This window comes from Corvus hawaiiensis, chromosome 8 (assembly GCF_020740725.1).
Source record: "Corvus hawaiiensis isolate bCorHaw1 chromosome 8, bCorHaw1.pri.cur, whole genome shotgun sequence".
Lineage (NCBI taxonomy): Eukaryota > Metazoa > Chordata > Aves > Passeriformes > Corvidae > Corvus > Corvus hawaiiensis.
In genome coordinates, this window is record NC_063220.1 from 15337258 (window position 1) to 15356063 (window position 18806).

General features: G+C 34.7%; 1 protein-coding gene across 2 annotated transcripts in view; it reads left to right on the top strand.

Annotated features, from left to right (window-relative positions):
• The window catches only part of KNDC1 (kinase non-catalytic C-lobe domain containing 1), a 60032-nt gene extending 41265 nt beyond the window's left edge, over positions 1 to 18767 (top strand). Inside the window, exons 10-30 of one of the 2 annotated variants that reach the window (XM_048310766.1) lie at positions 345 to 503; positions 837 to 914; positions 1570 to 1660; positions 1832 to 1994; positions 2089 to 2933; positions 3028 to 3172; positions 4745 to 4836; positions 6275 to 6672; positions 8498 to 8591; positions 8703 to 8800; positions 9085 to 9296; positions 10596 to 10709; positions 11114 to 11261; positions 11522 to 11701; positions 12770 to 12985; positions 13298 to 13380; positions 14657 to 14807; positions 15223 to 15345; positions 15448 to 15507; positions 16131 to 16288; positions 16551 to 18767. In XM_048310766.1, the coding sequence (XP_048166723.1) occupies positions 345 to 503; positions 837 to 914; positions 1570 to 1660; positions 1832 to 1994; positions 2089 to 2933; positions 3028 to 3172; positions 4745 to 4836; positions 6275 to 6672; positions 8498 to 8591; positions 8703 to 8800; positions 9085 to 9296; positions 10596 to 10709; positions 11114 to 11261; positions 11522 to 11701; positions 12770 to 12985; positions 13298 to 13380; positions 14657 to 14807; positions 15223 to 15345; positions 15448 to 15507; positions 16131 to 16288; positions 16551 to 16782 (3840 nt within the window). In that variant the 3' untranslated portion in view covers positions 16783 to 18767. Of the gene's footprint in view, positions 1 to 344; positions 504 to 836; positions 915 to 1569; positions 1661 to 1831; positions 1995 to 2088; positions 2934 to 3027; positions 3173 to 4744; positions 4837 to 6274; positions 6673 to 8497; positions 8592 to 8702; positions 8801 to 9084; positions 9297 to 10595; positions 10710 to 11113; positions 11262 to 11521; positions 11702 to 12769; positions 12986 to 13297; positions 13381 to 14656; positions 14808 to 15222; positions 15346 to 15447; positions 15508 to 16130; positions 16289 to 16550 lie in introns of those variants that run through there. The other variant, XM_048310767.1, reaches the window with a different exon arrangement.
• Positions 18768 to 18806: the final 39 nt, after the last annotated feature.

Consider the following 18806-nt stretch of genomic DNA (forward strand, 5'->3'; position numbering starts at 1 on the left):
GAAAGGAATTCTTCAAAATGGTTCTAAAATACGTTTTTCCTGGATAAATTCCCTAGGTAAAGAATAAGAAAATTAATGTCTGTTGCTCCAACAGTAGAAAAATAGCAACTGTTATCGTCCCTGCATGTGTAACAACTAGATTTTGAAATGGGCTGGGATTTTCATCAGCATCCTCAAAAGCCAAATGTAATCCGTACTTTGAAAACTCTAGCAATTTTTTTTTTTTTTTCTTTTTTTGGCAGGGAATGGGGGGAATTTTTGGATAATTTGCTGGAATTGTTTTTGAAGTGGAGGCTTTTTTTAGTCTGTTTAAATCTTTTTTGTCTCTTACATTATGCCAATAGGTCTGTGTTTATGGTGTTGCTGCAGTTCTGTGGATGGCTGCAAAATACAGTGTTCCACCGAGTCACAAACTAGTATTGCCAAGAAAATTTAAAAAACTGCTTCTGGATATGGCAAGAAAAAACCCTGAAGAAAGACCTTCTCTAACTGCTGCAATTAAGGTTACTAGATTTAGTTGTGTCCAAATTCTCATTTTAGTGATTTTAAAATCAAAATAATAACTTAATACTTGTAATAGACTGATACCTAATTAAAGCATAACCAGTCACTTTGGGTTTTGTTTTTAAAGTTACCTCCTTAGGGACACAGAGAGGTGTGTTTTTAATTTAAATTGAAATTATCAAGGTACTTGGACTTGGACAAGGTTCATAAGACTTCCTAAACTTAGATTACTTCTAACTGACTATTTATATTGACTTTGTCCTTGTCCAAGAATACCTCACTTGACTGAAAACTTATTTACCCACTGAAAATTACTTTTTTTTTTTTTTTAGACATGCGATCATTATTTACTTGAACAAGGTATAAACAGCAAAAATATTTTGACATTATTGGGTAAACCCATCTTTAAGGTAAGAGTGCCACCTTTCTTTAATTCTGTGTTTTTTCAATTAATTCTGTAAATATATTCCAGTAAGATTTTCTCCCCTGCAAGTGTAGCTAGATTTTGGGTTTGGTTTTTTTGTTGTCATTTTTTTTGGTTTTTGTTTGGTTTTTGGTTTTTTTTTATGTATTTTCAAGTAGTCTTTAAGTATTGCCTTTTCCTAGTCCTTGCTATTGGAATGATCACTCCACAGATTGTGATGCTCTGACCCCACAATCTGTATGGGTGAAGAATAAGTGACTAATTTCATAATCTCTCTTTTTATTTACCACTCTGCAGAAGAAATTAATATGTAATTGTTGGGTTCTGTTTGTGTTTCAAATGTTTGTATATAATGCACACAGGATTCAGTCAATCCATAGAACTGAGCTTGTTCAAAACTTTGATTACCCTGAGGTTCTGATTTGAAAGACCAAGTTATCAAGATTTCTAAGCAGTTCTACCAGTCCTTAGACTTCTGTATGTAATTTTTTTAATTCCTCACCTTGGCATGACTAGGTTGCTGCTTTGCAGTATTCTAGGTGTATATGAGGATCGGGGTTTTTTTAAAGTCATGTGCTGAACAGATTTTGATAAAAGAAAATGCTAATAACATCAATTTGGAGTTCAATGTTTATTGTTAGGCTGTTGAGGAAGAAGTCTTGTCTCAAGATCATGCCACTTTTGAATTTAAAAATGAGAAACATGAAATGGACCCTTCAGAGTCAAGTCTAGGTAAGCAGTCAGGCTCTGACATGTTTACTCTGGTTTAGTATTCTCTAGTTCAGTTCTCCACATAAGATTTTCTCAGTCCAATATGCAACTGTTTTTCTATCTAAATTGATTATTACTTGCTTTGCATTTATGTTTTACATATTGATCATCTTTCTGTGCTTTTGTTTTTAGGATTTGTGCCTTTTACCAGTGAAAGTAAACTTGTAGCAGTTAAAGGACCAGTACCATGCCAGATTTCACTAAATTGTGAGAAAGCAACATTACCTGTTGCATTCACCTCTCCTGCAACTCACTTTAAGCCTATTATTTTGAAACAAGATGCAAATATAACAAAGTTAGTATATCCTAAAGCAGAATAAGTTAAAGCTTAAACTTCATTGTTAAATCTATTCGAATTTTTCTTTAAAAAAAATTTTTTTTTTTTTCAGAGAGGTTCACACACCAGTTTCTGAGCAATTCAAGAAAGAGACAAGGAAAGAAAAACGTATGGACTACAACAAATCGGGATATACAGAAGGCTCTAAAAGCTGTGGTATTGAGGATACAGGTGTTGCTGAAACTGTACCTGAAACAACTGAGTGTGATTTACAAGTTCCAAGCCACTTATTCCAGATGTCTTCAGAAGAGCAAAACTCAGGCAATATGTTTACTTCTACAGTTACATTACCATCACCATCTGATTCCTCACATATTCTACAAGAGAAGACCATTTTATCTGAAGATCCTTCCAGTTCCCTAGCTTGTCCTACATCTCCTAATTTTCTTCATATAAATAACATCATTCTCAAGCAGGACTCAGAGAGAAGAGTTCTGACATTTGTACCAGTACATTTGGCTGTATCAGAGCAAATACCAAATAAGCCTCTTCGCTCAAGAATTGCTTATGATTGCTATCACAGTTTGCCAGTGTTACTTTCAAGTACTATTGCAAGTTATAAAATGAGCATGCAGACAGAAAATGATGCCTCCCTTTGCAATGTGCAAAGTCATGAGACTACTAATACAAAGAACCAGTTTGATAAAAGTAGCCCAGTTATTCAAACCAACTGCCAAGAAACTGAGTGTGCTACCAGCATAGACAGTTTTTTCACTGAACAAGAACACACACAATGTACTTCAGTGAATAAAGACAATTATAATTTCTTTGATGATAAAGTCCTGCACCATCAGAACAGAACAAGTGGCACTTTACTACAGGAAGTGATTCATCTTATACAAGAGGAGTTTGCATTTGATGGTTATTTAGAGAATGGAACTGAAGTTTTTGATATGGGTATGTGCATTTTCTTCTGTATGTTATTATCGTTGATTTGTAAGAATATTGCTGTTAATTTTTTTCTCCCTCTTTTGTTTTTATTTTGAACAAGGTAACTTCATTTTAAACTTAAAGGAAATTAAGTTTGGTATGTTCTCTGATAGAATTTGTGAGAAGTTTTGTGACCTCTACTGGGATGAAAAATTACTGGAGAATCTCTATCAGGTAGTAAATGGAGGAAGATCTTCACACTTATGGTAGGTGTTTTTCAACTTTTTCCTTCTTACAGTTGAATTTAATGCTTTTATCCCTACTTCATAGCAGCAGGAAAGAATATGTGGTTTCTCTTCAGGTATTCGTACTTGTTTCCTGTAAACTATTATTTCACAGTTTGAGGTTTTTAAAAGCTTTTTCCATGATAATCAGTGCTTAATGGTTCAGTCAAAAAAAAATATTTTCTACTACACTTGTCTCTAACTCCATCTTATGACAGCTGAATAAGGAAACCTAATTCTGGTCAATATTGGTTACAAACATTGATGGAGAGCTTCATAGTCTTGTTAGAAGGAGGCTGTTTAATCAGAAGTATATTGCTCTCACTGTTCAGTTTGCTTATTCTGTTTGATATTAGTTCTTTATACATCCTGTGTTCTAATCACACCCAAGAAAAAGGAAATTAATTTAGCTTTGCTAGAAATGTTTTGCTTAACTGGTTTAATTTGACTCAGTGTTCCTCCTGGCAGTCTTTCGTAAGTAGCCTGTTAAGTGAGAAAAAACAGCTTAATTAATTTCTCGTTTTTCTTATTTGATCTTCATTGACATATGTATCTACCTGAAAAATAATTTCAAAATTCTTGTTTTATTGCAGCCTCCAAATGTAGCACACTTTTTATAAAAGCTTCTTGCTGAAGACAGTTGAAAAAGAAATCAATTTATGTCAAATTTAATTTGGGGGTTTTTGGAACTACAAATTTGAAGTTTTGACAAAGAAGCTTAGTAGATACAGTTTAGAAAAACTTCAGTGTTGAAAGGTGTATAATTCTTACAGCAAATTTCAGAGATAATAGATTATGACCTCCAAATACCCAGCCTTGGTATGCTGGCCTATTTCCATTTAGGTTGGGATTTTTAAGGAGATATTGAAAATTGCTTGGAAGTTAGGCCCTTAGTTCCCCAGAGTTCAGTGACATGGTAGGAGAAACCTGAACTGTTGCAGCTGAATTACTGAGATGTGTGAAGGGGTTATCCTCTATATGAACTTTAGTTACAAAGTAGTTTTTGACAGTGAGAGATCATAATTTATTATCCAGTGAAAAATACAGGTCTAGCTTTTACATCACATGCAAGGCCTGTCTTAAAATATCTCTCAGACACTGCTTTACTTAACGTTAGCTTGACAAAGACTATAGCAGTTTTTCAGTGTTAGCTTCTTTGACTTCAGATTATGATTATGATTCTAACTATGGATAACTAGGAGTCAGTGTTATCCAGAGGTTGGATCCTGAGTGAAAAACCCACTACAGTAATTTGCAGTTTTAAGTTATGCCTGGAGTTAAGCCTTCTGTTTGTGTGTGCTCTGTACTTCTGTTGGAGTTCTGCCAAATGCTATACAAGAAAATCTCTGTCTTATTGTGCTTGAATAGCCATTTGAGCATTGTTTTTTTCTTGTAAAATAACAACTGAAGCTGAACATTAAAACTTTAGGAAGTAGATAAATGCTATGAAGCCCTTTACTTGCATGGTAGAGTCACTTGTAAGATCTCATTTTACTGATGTAAATATAAAATTATAGGAAACATTAATTTTTCCCAGTCTCCTTGTATTTTCAGCATAACTGAGGCAGATGAAGCAAAGTGTGGCAATAAATTCCAAGATGTGCAGAAATCTGAAATCTTTTTGGAAAGCAGTGAGCAGAAAGAGGGTGAGAAGAGACTTCATGTTTCTAGATCTTTGTGTGTGCTGGGAATCTTACCAATGACATAAGCTTTGAGACACTTTCCTTGTGTCTTCAGGAAAGCATGCAACAATTACGGACATTTTCACTGAATCTTTACATTATCAATGCCTTGAGGACATAAATGAATGAAGCTTACATTTGACCCAATGTTATTTTGTGGAATGTCATTTACTTTACTTACTTTTATTTAGACAGATGTGTCTGTTGAAAACTCCCAAAATGAGAAGTGCTGTATGTGGTTTTCTTGTGTTTGAGTAGATATTCTAGTGCCTGCTATATTAGTGGATTGTTTATTTATACTTCTTCAGTTTGGGTTTTATATTTCTCCTGACACACTTTGTGATCGAAAGTTTACAAAATATCTATCTTTCAGCAACTGAACTCAAAACTGAGCTGGGACTGGTGAATCCCAATATTATAACAAAACCATTACCCCTTCTAGGCTTGCTGCATTGATGGACAGCTTCTACTTGTTTGCTGTTTTACCAGTGTGAGGTTTCTTCAAGACAGTTCGTCCAAATTTCAGCATTTAAACTTGCTTACTTCTCTGTTTTTAGCAAAGGGAAAATGTGTGTGTTTTACAGAAGGGCTTATACACTTACATTGTTCATTTTTATAGCAAAACATAAATTTGTAATTTTGCACTTTGCTGCAATATTTGTTCAATATTGCAGTTTTCCATTCCAAATCAGAATGATTGCAAATGTAGAGCTAGACTTTACTGTGGAGTGTGTGATTTCTTTGCACCAATAATTTAGGTTTGTTTGACTCCAAGGTGGCATATCTAAGCCCTGGAGGGTTGCTCAAGTGGAAAGGGAGACTTCTGGCAGGTCTAAATGCTCCTGTCAGCATTATACCAACCTTTGATGGTCACCTCAGTCCCTGAAGGTTGGTAGTAGTTGTTATAACTGCAAAAAAGTCCCATCATAACTCAAGGGATTGAGTCCTGTAGGGATACAAAGTTTAACATCTATTGGCTGTATCGAGTATTCTTGCCCTCTCTCTATGGAATAAAAGCTTCAAGACTTATGGATGGAAAAAACTCAAAAGCTAATGTGTTCTTTTTCACTAATGTGTTCTTAGGTCTGACATATTTAACTTCTGTCTTAAAGTTTCTCTGTATTGTTTAAATGCTTGTTGCCTATGCATGGAAAATATTTCGTACTTTTCAGAAATGCATTACTTAACTATTGCTTAATAGTTCTGAAATGTTTTTAACCTTTATCATTTTACAATGTGTAGTTGAGAAAAAAAATGTAAAGTCACAATAAGCATCTAAACCCACTGTTAGAGCACATACGTGGTCTCATAACAGTGTTTTGTATGGGTAGTGTTTAAGTTCAACAAAGCATGCATTACAACACATAACCATTATTTCTTTTCCCCTATACACCTTTTTTAGGAAAAGGGGAGGCAAACTTTGACGTGAAGGCTGAGCCTATGATAAAAACATCATTAGTTGAAATGGATTTTGAGGAGTCACCTTTGGATAATACCAAAAAAGAATTGACTCTGCAGAGTACAATCCCCATAGCAAAAGAGCAACAATATTTGCAAAGCAACAGCTGTGATCCAGGCTTTGCAGAAGGAAATACAAGTTCAGAGGAACAGGCCATGATAAAGCTGGCTGGAAACAGCTACCTGGCATCTCCCAATCTACCTGACTTTCATGGCTGTAGTCCTGGTTGGAGCAGTGCTTTTTATGGAGCTGAATGTTTTGATTCAGAAGTTCATAATTACTTGAAAAACCTTGGAAAGCAGAAATCAAGTGAGTCACAAAATATAGATGCTAAAAAAGTGGTGAGTACATTGATTTTAAATCATTAAGATACATCTTGTTGCTTAATAGCGTGATAAAATTCGTTCTGTTATAGTGAGTCGGAACACCATTTCTTCTTTCAAATATTGATTCTTAAGTGGTTTAAAATCCTCAAGATTTGTCATGTCTTAGCAGTAACCACAGTAGAGGTAGTATCCAAAATAAAGCTCACTGACACAAAAGTGCCATCACTGACCTACAACCCACCTCCTGTTCTTAAAGTTGAGTGGAAAAGCCCTGTCTGTTCTTTGCACCAACCCCATGGTGGTGTTACTATAGAAAAGAGCTAAGAATGCCTGTGACTGGAGCACATCACAGGCATGTAGCTTCATCAAAGGTTTTTATACTCTAGACCTACCTGAATTGGAAAATGTTGTGGAATAGACAGGGAATTTGCCTCTGACATCATTGCTACTCACCCCAGGTCTTTTATGGGACAACCCACTTTGTCTGCTGGATTCCAAGTGGTTGGTCATTCTGATTCCCTTTCTTTTTACATAGTCTCTTAATCACCTTGATTTTGCTTTAATTGATGAAGCAAAAACAGACCTTGAAGTAAAAGATAGCAGCTTCCAGTTAGAATCTGGATAACAGCTTTCCTGTGCTTTCCCTGTTCTCTGTGTGATGCCTCTGTAGGAGTACATCTTTTAAAAATCCAGGGGGCTTTTGTGACTCGATGTTAATGAACTATGTTGTTAAACCTTTTGAGCTTTTCTGAAAAAGAGTGACAGGTTTTTCTTAAGCTCAAATTAATTTCTAGCAAGTCCATCCCATTAAAGCTAACCTATTTACCAATCTGTTGTTTGATATGTTAACTCTGAGCTGTGTGTTTTCTGATCACTCTGCTTGTGGGAGTTGCCTGCTGCATTCCGTGAAATTACTGCATTTAAAATACTGTTTCATGTAACTGGGTCACTGGTAGTTAACTTAGGACCCAAGTGCAAAAGTCACCACTTTTATAAAGCACAACATACATCATGTTTGTTGTTTCATAATAAATTAGAAGCTGAACCCAAAGTGGATGGCCCATTTTTACTGGCTGATAAAATAATGAAACCTTTGATATGCAAACAATTATAAATGTAAATGTTTACTTTTAAATTGATACATTGTGAGAGGCCTGATATACTTTCACTTCTATTCATTGCTTAAGTTACGTAATTCTATGGAAATTTAGTTTAATTTTTTCGATTTTGTGAAATACATAAATATAAAACATGAAAGCTGAACTTTGAAATTTATATGTGCTTTATTTCCAGAGCAGCTCTCTTGTCTGCCTTCTGACCTGGTTGTACAGTATCGTGTAATTATACTTGTTTGGAAGCCATTGATTTCAGTCAAACTTTCAGTTCTTGCTGGAAATATAGGTCAGCTGTTTAACAAAGTGTTTCTGGGGTCTGCACTAAATTCAGAACATACAAATTTTAATTCTGGGTAACTTCTGATTGTAAGTTTTAAAAATGCTCTTGAAAACAACCAGATAAGTACAATTATAACTGAAGGCATATTTATGTGAACAGACTCAGACAAACTTCCATGCAGTCTCATCATATACAAACCTGCTTCAGTTCTTGAGTTGGGGAGCTGTGACATCACTAATGCTTTTCTGGGAACAGGTAATACCTGCTGTATCTTGCCTGTAAGCACAGCTGTGAAAGGTAGTTTTTCATTTTTAATATCATATTCTTGTCTGTTTGAATGTTCTTTTTTCTTCATACAAAATAATTCTCTTCTAAAACTTCACTTTCTTACTAGAACCACCTTCCACTTACAATTCTGATCAGAATCCTATTTCTTTTTAAATAGGAACTAGAACAATTGCTAATGATGGAGACAAAAAATTACAGAAAGACCATAAAGTTTTACCATAAACTATTGCAGAAAGAAAGAAGAAGCAAAGGTAAGATTGCAGCAACTTGCCAGTAATAAGATGGCTGCATAGTACTTTTAAGGACTTGTTCTGTAAATCTGAATCATTGATGTTCTTATGCCATGTATTTTAAATCTAAAGGTCCTGAAACTAAATCTATGTTGCCCAAACTGAAAGGACAGCTACAGGAGATGAAATCAAAAGTGCAGTTTCTTGAACTGGTAAAGAAATATGTGCAGGCGAGTCAGACTTTTTTTCACTTATGCTTAATTTGTCATTTCATTACTGCATCAGTGTAGTTGGCCACCCAGATCACTATAAGAAATGTGAAATGTTTTGTGTCAAACTGCCAAATTAAGTAAGATCCAAAAGAATTATTAAAGGTAATTGCTACTAGTATTGTTTAAAAATGAAAAAAAAAAATCAATTATATGAAATGCAATTTGTCTTTAACTTGATTGCATTTTGTGTGAATTTTCCTCTTCAATTTCTTATTTTATCATGGCCTTGCTTCTTTGAGCAGATGATGTATGCAGAGCAGTGGGGCGTGGAATCCTATGTGCTGCCTACAGTCATTCACAATGGGAAAACTGACACCGTGGACATGGCACCTATGGATGAATCATCATTGCTTCTTTACTATAACACAGAGAAACACCAGTGTAATAATCAAAATGGAGTAAGAGTTCTGCAGGCCGGTACACCACTTGGTTTAATGGCTTATTTATATTCTAGGTATAGTATATTTTGCACCTAAATTGGGGGTGGGTTGAAGCATAGTTGCTAAATCAGGAAAAACTTGTCTCTGTGATAAATCCTAGTTACTCAATATTGAATAAATTCTCCTCTCTTCTATCAAGTTTGTGTTATTTCTATGAACACTCATTTACAGAAATGGACATGAAAAAGGCAAAAGATCAGCTGGATTTGATTAAAAGTATTTGATAATAAATAAAAAACTAGTAACTTTAAACTCTTTTATCTTGTACTTATTTGAGGTTTGCTCTGATAGTTGCCATGGAATCAAGACTTTATGTTACTGCCAGCAGTACAACAATTCTTCAGATCATGTAATTTGGTAGTTCTTATTAATAGGGTCTGGATATGAAAATGTTTAGGTTCTGTTCTACAGATTATTGCCCCAATAATCAGTCCTTGCCACTGATCAAGATGCAGGCTTATCTCAGGGTTTAAAAGGGGATAAAGGTGTCCTTCAGCTCTGGTGAGGGCAGTGTTGTTTTAAGGTACCTGAGCTGTAATAGTGTGAAGGATGGAAATTGCCAGTAGCTCCTTCAGACTTGTGCCTCTGTAGAGGGAGCAACTTCCACCCAGCTACTTCTCCCAGTTCATCCTGACTCTGAGATCCAGTTACTTACTCTGAGTGCTGCTTTTCCTGGTAGTTAATATTTTGCACAAAGTGAAGAAAATATTTTGGAATTGGAGTTTCCACATTCATCAAACGCAGACTTTCATGATTAGCTGTAAGCCAATAGGGAGACCTCAAGGTCTGTGTTAAGACCTTGAGAGTATGTGTATATAAAAAAATAAAATGCCCTCATTTTTAATGTGTGTATAATTGTATTCTGTTGTTGAAGTAACTACTTCTCTAATTAGAACTACGGGGAATATTTTCTTGCTTAATGTATCTACTTCTTATGCTGTTATTATAATGAAAATGTTTCAAAGCAGTATCAAGTGATATGATAGAAAAAAAAGAAAATGTAATATGTTCTTCCATACTATTTAGATTGTAACTTGCCTTAATAATAGAAATGTCAAAGTGGTTATTCACAAAATTGAAAGTAGAGAAACTCTTTATAAAACTACTTATGCTTTCAGGGTTGCCAGTCAGAGTACTTGATGTGTAAAAATAATTTTTAAAAAATCCAAGGTTTTATGAAGAGCTTGAGAATTTAAAATGCCTGTTGATATTTTGAGGATTGTTTGCTGTTGCTATTGCTGTTGCTGTTGCTGTACTCTAATGCAAGTTGAAGATGTGTTCTGGCTTGTCTGAAGTTTTCTTGTGCTTTACAGAAATGCCTTTTTAGAAGGTTATGTACAGCAGTTTCTTTATACATTTCGCTATTTCTGCACACAAGAAGAATTTTTGCAGTTTCTTCTTGATAGAATCAGCAGCACTTTATCCAGGTACAGTAAATTCCCATGAAAAATATTATCAAAGCACAATTGAGTTTTCTCCCAATAACAAATAGTTGTTTCTCAAAAGTCCTACTTAATTAAAATGAATTTTTATGTTTGTTTTTGTAAGACTCTCTTAACAAATGACAGCAAAACTAGAGCAAGAGCTGCATCTGACAATGTGCTTACTTCTCAGTTCTGCTTCTCACTTTTACCACTTATCCAGTAATGGGTAGTAATTACAAATACAGCTTTTTTTTCCATAGAACCATGGATGCTAGAGACATGAAGTTTAGGAATTTAAGATAATACATTAAATCCCAAATAAAACTTCTGGGTTTTGTCAACACTTATTTTTAAATTGGAATTGGATGTCAATTTTGGCATAATAAGTTTCTTTTTCTTCTCACCAGTGCAAGCCTGGATCCTTCCGCATCCCTTACCAAAATATGTAACCGCAGTTTCTACATCCTGCAGGCATGGATTGAAGACTGTTATAGTGTAGACTTTGCAACAAATACTGATCTTCTGGGTACCCTAAAAGAATTTATTTCTTCCAAGGTAATTCAGAAATTCAATAGATCCTTTAAGGGGAAAAAAAAAAAAAATTAAGTCGGTTATGGGATATGTAACATTGTTATTACAAAAAGCTGCCCTAAGTACAATTAACGTAAATAAAAGAAAAATAATGCTATATTTGACAGCTATGTTCAGTATGTCTGGTTTTGGACAGGTTAAGAATCTCACAACTGTATTGTAACTTGCTTATAATTTCTGGGAAATTGAGTTCTGCTTTCTGTTAGCCTGTTTTGCATTCCCAGGTTGCTTCATTAAATGGCTACGGGGAGCGCTTGTTGTCACTGCTCGAGGATGCCTCTGCCAGGAAAAGTGGCAGTGCTGGTCAGTGCTCTAGTGTGGACAAATGTGAAGAGGAAAGTGAGGAGGGCAGAAAAACATTACATTCCCTATGTAAAAAGCTCTCAGAAGATGTTTCCAGAAAGGTGTGTCTTTTCTTCAGACTGCAGTGTATGGAGCATGTTTCCATATATTACATTTTGACAAAAACAGAAGTGTCCAACTCAGAATCCAGCCCACATACTTAGTAAGAATTAGGTACCTGCATTTTAAATTTTCTTTTGAAAGTATCTAAGATCCAGACAGTTCTGTAACTGCGAAAATAATCTTAAGTTTTAACTACTGACAGCTGTTTCAGTAATCACAGATCAGATAATAAAAAACTTTGAGATTTGAACTCTTCATTCTTGACACTATCATGTGATTCATTGTTATTAGGAGTCCTTTGCCCCCTTGTCAACCATTAATGCTTTTTATTAGGCATTGGTTTTTGTAAGACTATAAATACAAGAAAACAGCGGGAGCTAAGCGGTTTCCTGCTAGAACTTGAAAGCTTGTAGCAAGAACTTGTCTGAATTTTTGTCTGTATTTACTATTTTGTAGTGTTCTAGAGCCCCAGAAACCAGAACATACTGCAGGCTTTTCCCAAAAATAGATCTCTTTACAGAGTGACCAAAATAACATGTGGAAGTCAAATGTATCAATATTGTGCATTAAGATTGTAAATTAAGAACCAGCCTCATGATAAAGGTGCACAATTCCGTGGGTATATTGGGGATTCAGGCAAGGAAGGGCAAACAGAATAGAGGAACATGGACTTTTTTTATTGTCATCACATAATAATGGTAATGGAAGACAGAAGAAGCAAAAATAATGGAAAACAAAATATTTCTCGGAAAGAGATGTTTGATTCTAAGCAAAAAGAAGTAAAATGTTTTATAGCAGCATGCTTGAATACACAGAGGTTTGTTTTAAATACTGATTGTTGATTGAGATGTGGCAGCCTCCTGTTTAGACTCCTTGTGCATTTTATATTAGCTTAAAATAGCAATGTTGAGTAAACCAATTCATTCTGGGCTAACGTTGAAGATTAGCTGAAGAGTTTTGCATGCACAAAGGTGTTTCTCTTAACACTTTCCTGAAGTGTTTGTTCAAGAGAGAGACATAATGTTTGTTTTAGAGAAGTTGTAACCTTACATTTATTTTTTCTACAGAACTTCTACTGGAAGCGATCCAAAGGTATGGGACCAATTGCACAATATCAGAGAGAGAGACTGCACACTGGTTCAGCAGTTTTGCCAAAGCCCTGCTGTAGCAGTTTCACAGAAGAAACCTCAGTCTCCTTTGCTAGAGCAGACGAAGTGGGACCATTTCTCTTGATAGAGTGCAGTGCCCAACAGCTTTGTTGGCAGCTGACACTACTGCAACAGGTACAAAGGTCTAGGTTTATTTGGAAGTACAAATAATATCTATCCTCTTACTTGTTCTCATCTTTCTCTACCATTTCCCAACCTTGTTTCAAGCTTATTTCATACTATTTTATGGTACTTTGAACTAAAGCTTTTCTGTTGAAACCTCTACAGTGAAATACAGAATATCAAATGCTGTTCTTAGGCTGTGATCCCTCTCAGAAATTTATGCAGGTGGGGTGGGAGGGGGACATACTCTGTCATTTTTATCCCTGAGCATTTTAAAAGAACTGTTAGAACTAACAGCAGATATATCTTACTCTTTTTGTTTAGGAAGTATTTCATAAATGTCATCCAGTACACTTCCTAAATTCCAGAGCACTTGGTGTTAAAGATAAGTGTGTTGCTGTGCCAAAGTAAGTTGCTTGTTTTAACTGCCCTTCTGTTTTGTTGACTCACAATAACTTAGAGTATTACACTTTTAATACAGCCAGAAACAGAGAAACAATTTGAATACTTAGTATTTTTTTTTACAAACTAGGTAGCCTGTTTATATGGATTATTTAATTTCAGGAGTTTTCATACGTGGATACAGGTACGTACCTATGCACATGCATGTATGTGGAAGGTCACATTTGCCAGGTGATTTCTTTGAAATCTGAAGTGTGTTGAGGCCAAAATATTTCTAAGAACTTGTGTTGGGAGTTGCTTGAAAGGTTGCATTTTTGGTAGGGAAAAAATGTAATGGATTCTGAAGTAGGATCCTTGCTTACGGATGTGTGTACTTATTTAAAAACTCAAAGACACTTACAGTCTCACAGAATAGCTGAGGTTGGAAGAGACCTCTCAAGATCATGTAGTCCAACTACCTTGCTGAAAGCAAGGTCATCTGGACCAGGTTGCCCAGGGCTGTGTGCAGTTGGGTTCTGAAGGTGGATGGAGATTCCACAGCTTCTGTGCAATGTTCCTTCTGTACTGTTAGGGAAATTAATTATTGGTATTCAGAGATACACAGAAATTTTCCTGTAGTTACTAGAGTGGTTACCAACCTATTTAAATTATTTGCTTATCAGTAATTAATGTTTTCATCCAACCACGTAGACCTAATTATTTTTATGATGGTCTACTTCTTACATACTCAGTGGATTCAGTTAGCTTCTAATTAGTACTTGTTAATTGCACTACCTATGGTAGATTTTTGCTTCTAAGGATAGGGAATGAACATCTAAAGGACCTCATTTTTTACAGATTATTCAATGGCCAAGGCTAAATCAGCTCATTTATACAGATTTTGGGGTCCAGTCATAGGAAACAAAGTGCATGGTGCCCCTTGATATCAGGTTCAATTTCTTATGTGGCTGTGGTTGTTGAGTTTGGATTTCTGGCTGTTATTTTGTGTCAGATTGGCTGGGGTTTTATTATTCAGTAATGAGTGGTGAAAGTGGTTTTATATACAGAAATGTATCCTGCATATGCTTATTTTTTGATCAGATATAATTATCTTGTAATTATAAGGAAGAAAAAGTAATACAGCTCACTATGTACATCATGAAGTATAAAATCAAGATGGAAAGAAATGCAAAATTATTTTAAATGGTTAGAAGCTGACATCTTCACAATCAAAGTTTTCTTTAAAAATCCAATATCAGCCAGAATTATTTTTGCCTTTTTTTTTTTCCATATTTTCCTTAGGGCAGTTTCTGCTGACACAGTTTCACTGAAAGTCTGTAATCTGTTTCTGTCAAAGTGCATACAAGACCAGTACCTTCTGCAATTATTAAAAAATGCAGACAGCATCAGCACCTGGGTTGCTGCTGAAATTGTAACATGTCACACAACTAAGGTTTGTCATTGTTTATTGTGCTAGTAACTACAAAATAGTTATTTATTTGTTACTATCTATGAATTGCTATGTAGCAAACCTGCAAGAAATGTTCTGAAATACACCTGTGAGTGGGCTGTTAAAAATTTGGTTTGTTGTCACAAGGAGGGTCTTGGATGCTTTTTAGTAGCAGGTGTCAAAACCTAACAGAATGTAAGAAATGGCTTTGTCTGAGAGGAATATAGGTCAAACTTTTATCAAGGACACCTGAGTGACAGAAAGGGGAAAACTTTGGTGAAGGGAAATGTTACTACAGAGAGCAATTTTGATAGCAAATTGAAAAAGGAAATACCTCTTCCCCCTTGTCATTTAATTGTATTGTGTAGATTTACTATGTCTATATATGTATATATTATATATCTTAATTTTTTTCCAGCGGCAGGTGAGCTTGTTATCAAAATTTCTTCTTATAGCAAAATGCTGCTATGAACAAAGAAATTTTGCTACTGCAATGCAAATCCTAGCAGGACTGGAAAATCTTATTGTACGACAGTTACCAGTAAGTTTGGGACTCTGTTCTCTAACCATTTTACTTAATGTAATTCTGTTTGAATATGGACATTAATGTGAAAAACAAAAATATATTCTGTTTTATTACAAGGCCTGGAAAATTTTACCTGCAAAGGTAGCTGAGATAATGGAGGAACTCAAGGCTGTTGAGGTATAGTATAAACTCCTTAATGCAAAATGACTTCTTTGGGGTTGGAGAAGGTGCAAGATCTGCTTAAATGGGTGTCTCTACAGAATGAAAACCATAATTATTACTTTGTATTATGAATTTAATTTGATTGAAGACTTTTTACTCCTAATCAAAAAGTTTACATAAGTTTTGATCTCAGTATTTCTTTAACATGTGTCCTGTGTGACAAATCAAAATTTCAGAAGCAAGCTAAAATATTAGATTAGACACATTGCATTAGAAGATATCTGCAGATGCTTTGCAGCTCTAATATGTTCTGAAAAATCTTAAATGTTTATTTTATTATAGCCATTGTCTTACTGATCTATACAACTTTGAAACATAGAGTGAGGTTTTAAAATGCAATTTTGCCTGTAATTTACAACAATTAAAATGTATGAAGTATCTTTTGATTAAAGTTACTTTTATTTATTTGTGTACTTTAAAAAGTTTGCTACCAGATGAATTCATAGTGTTGTCTTGAACTTTAGTGGCAAAAGTTGATATTCATGACAAATAAATAGATAGTGTTAAGTACATGGAGAACTTGTAAAGCCTTCCCCAATACTTAATGTGAGATTAATCTGAGTGCATTTTTTAACTAGGTGTTTTTAAAAAGTGACAGCTTATGCCTGATGGAAGGAGACAGATTCAAAACTCTTCCAACAATTCCATCAGCCCATGTTTTGGCTATGCATGTCCAACAACTTGAAACTGGAGGATTCACAATGACAAATGGAGCTCACAAGTGGACTAAACTTAGGTAATTATTTTAATTATGTGTATATATCACCTACATTTTTTATTACACTATTGTCTAATGAGATAATGAGAACTAATGCAGCATTTCACAGTTACCAGTTCAAATAATTTCATTTGTTTGGACATGTAATTAGAGGTACATATACAATAGAATAAAATGCTTGATGCTTTTGAATTTCCTTTAAAGTTTGGGTTTTGGTTTATGCTTTTGTTTTTATCATCAGCAAAACGAACTAATCTTTTTTACCATATTCTCTTACAAGAAATATTGCAAAAGTTGTGAGCCAAGTTCATGCCTTCCAAGAGAATCCTTATACATATGCACCAGATTTCAAGCTGCAGTCTTACCTCAGACAAAGAATAACTCGTTTTAAAGATGCAGACATTTCTGCCTTGGCAGCTGACAACTGTGCCAACTTCCATCAGATACCAGCAGAAAAACATTCTCGAAAAATTCAGGACACACTGCGCAGGATGAAAGCAACATTTCAGTAATTATTTATGTTTCATCTGTTCTATTCTGAGTCTAGACTGTAAAACTGGATTAAGTTGGCTTCATCTACTGGACCAATTTCCAAGCAAGTACTTAAGTGAAACAACATAAGATACTGTCTCAAGTTGAAATTATTATATTTCTTAACATGCAATTAGAAAATGCTGACTAATGAGATTTGAATCGCTGGCAACTGGATGGCAGATCAGAAGAATAAAAATAGAGATAAAATTAAAGAGAGTAGAGATGAAAAAGATTATTAATTTTGTTACTCTTCTTTGGCATAAGTAATTAATTAGCCTGAAAACCAATATCTAAAAAATACTGTGGAAATAACTTAAAATTACAGCTTCTGTTGCCAAGTTGGCCTAGGAGATTTCAAAACATAGTTCATTAAATCTTGAATCTATTTTTATATAAACACAGTACACTTATATCCTGTCACATTGTGCATATAATTCAGGAACACAGGTCCTTTGCTATTCACTGACTGTTGGTGTGTGTTGCTCTTATGTTGTATATTATGAAAACTGTAACTGACTGAAATAACTGGCCATCTATTTCTCCTACCAAGGAAGGAGAGGAATCCTATCCTTCAACTTTTTGTTTGTTTGTTTGATTTTAAAGTCATCAGACTAACCTGTTTCCAAATGAAAGTAAGATCTGAATGTAAGTATTACCAATTTGTTGCTCTGCTTCTGCACTCCTGGCATTGTGAAGACAGTAAATGTGAAATTGCTTTTTTGATCTGTATTTGGCACAATAGTCACTTTGCCAATTTATGTCTGTCTGTATGTGTGCACATTTGAGTATGGCTTTTGCTCCTGAGGCTATTTTTGTAGATCACAGTGCTCCAGCAGCATCCAGGAGAAGATAACCATGTGAAATTTGGATCTGCAACTTGTAAACCTGTGGTGCTAACCTATTTATGGAGCTTATACTTACAAGACCTTCTAAATGGCCATGAAATGTGTTGCTATTGCTAGAAAATTTGTTGAGCTACCCAGGTTTATGGAAGGCCAGAGTGTTAAGGCTGCAAATTATTGACAAATACAAGTATTTCTACCAGAGGGAGCAATGGTAGTGTTGAATGAGAAGTAGGGAAGGGCAAGAGACAGTTAAGCATTGTTCTGAAAGTGATTTGCTTAAAACTGTGTTTAAAAAAGATGAAAAAATGTTTTGAGAGAAGATGTGAAGATGTGAACTAAGTATCTCCTCAAATGTTAGTGATGGAGAAGGATAATGATGTAAGAAATGGGAGTGTGTACATGTCTGGTATTTTGCAGTTGTACTGTTGTGTTTGACAGAAGTGCATGTGCACATGCTAAACTGTAGCTTTCTCAATGTATAAGGGGAAGGCTTCTCCTTTTCTCTTGTCAGTAACAGCAATATTACATCTCAAGCCTCTCTCATCTTCCTCAGTAAAAACAAGGTGTGTCCATACTTTCCTTTAAATACTCAGTTACTTTTTCCTACTAATACAATAATACTAACTTTTGGCTCTTACTGCTTTAAACACTGGAGAACTCAGTCCTCAACAGGGTCTTCTTGCTTTTGTTCTACTTTTAATATGATTTATTTTGTTGTTTACCATAGGTAGTTTTAACATGTCATTAATTATGGTACTCTGACTTTGACTTACCCTTAAGGAAGTAAATCATGTTGCTGTTTCTCTAAAAATTGCCAAATGTGAAAACATTTAATCTTTACCTCCTACCTTTATATAATATAATGATTTAAGAATGTTAATGATAACGTTATTTTCAGACATACATTTCACGTATTTTATCTGTATGCATTTATCTTAAATAATTGTTTTTAATAGTTGTTACTTGGGGTTTTCTCAGTTAAAAATTACCATTCACTTGAACTCACACCTTGCCTTTGAAAGACAGTAAAATTTTAAATAGCATAAGCTTTACTAATGTAAAGTACTCCACAAAACTTGCTAATCACATGATCTTAATAAATTCATTTTATACAGTTACCAGTCAGACTTTTGAGATTGCTTTTGTGAATTTTTTTA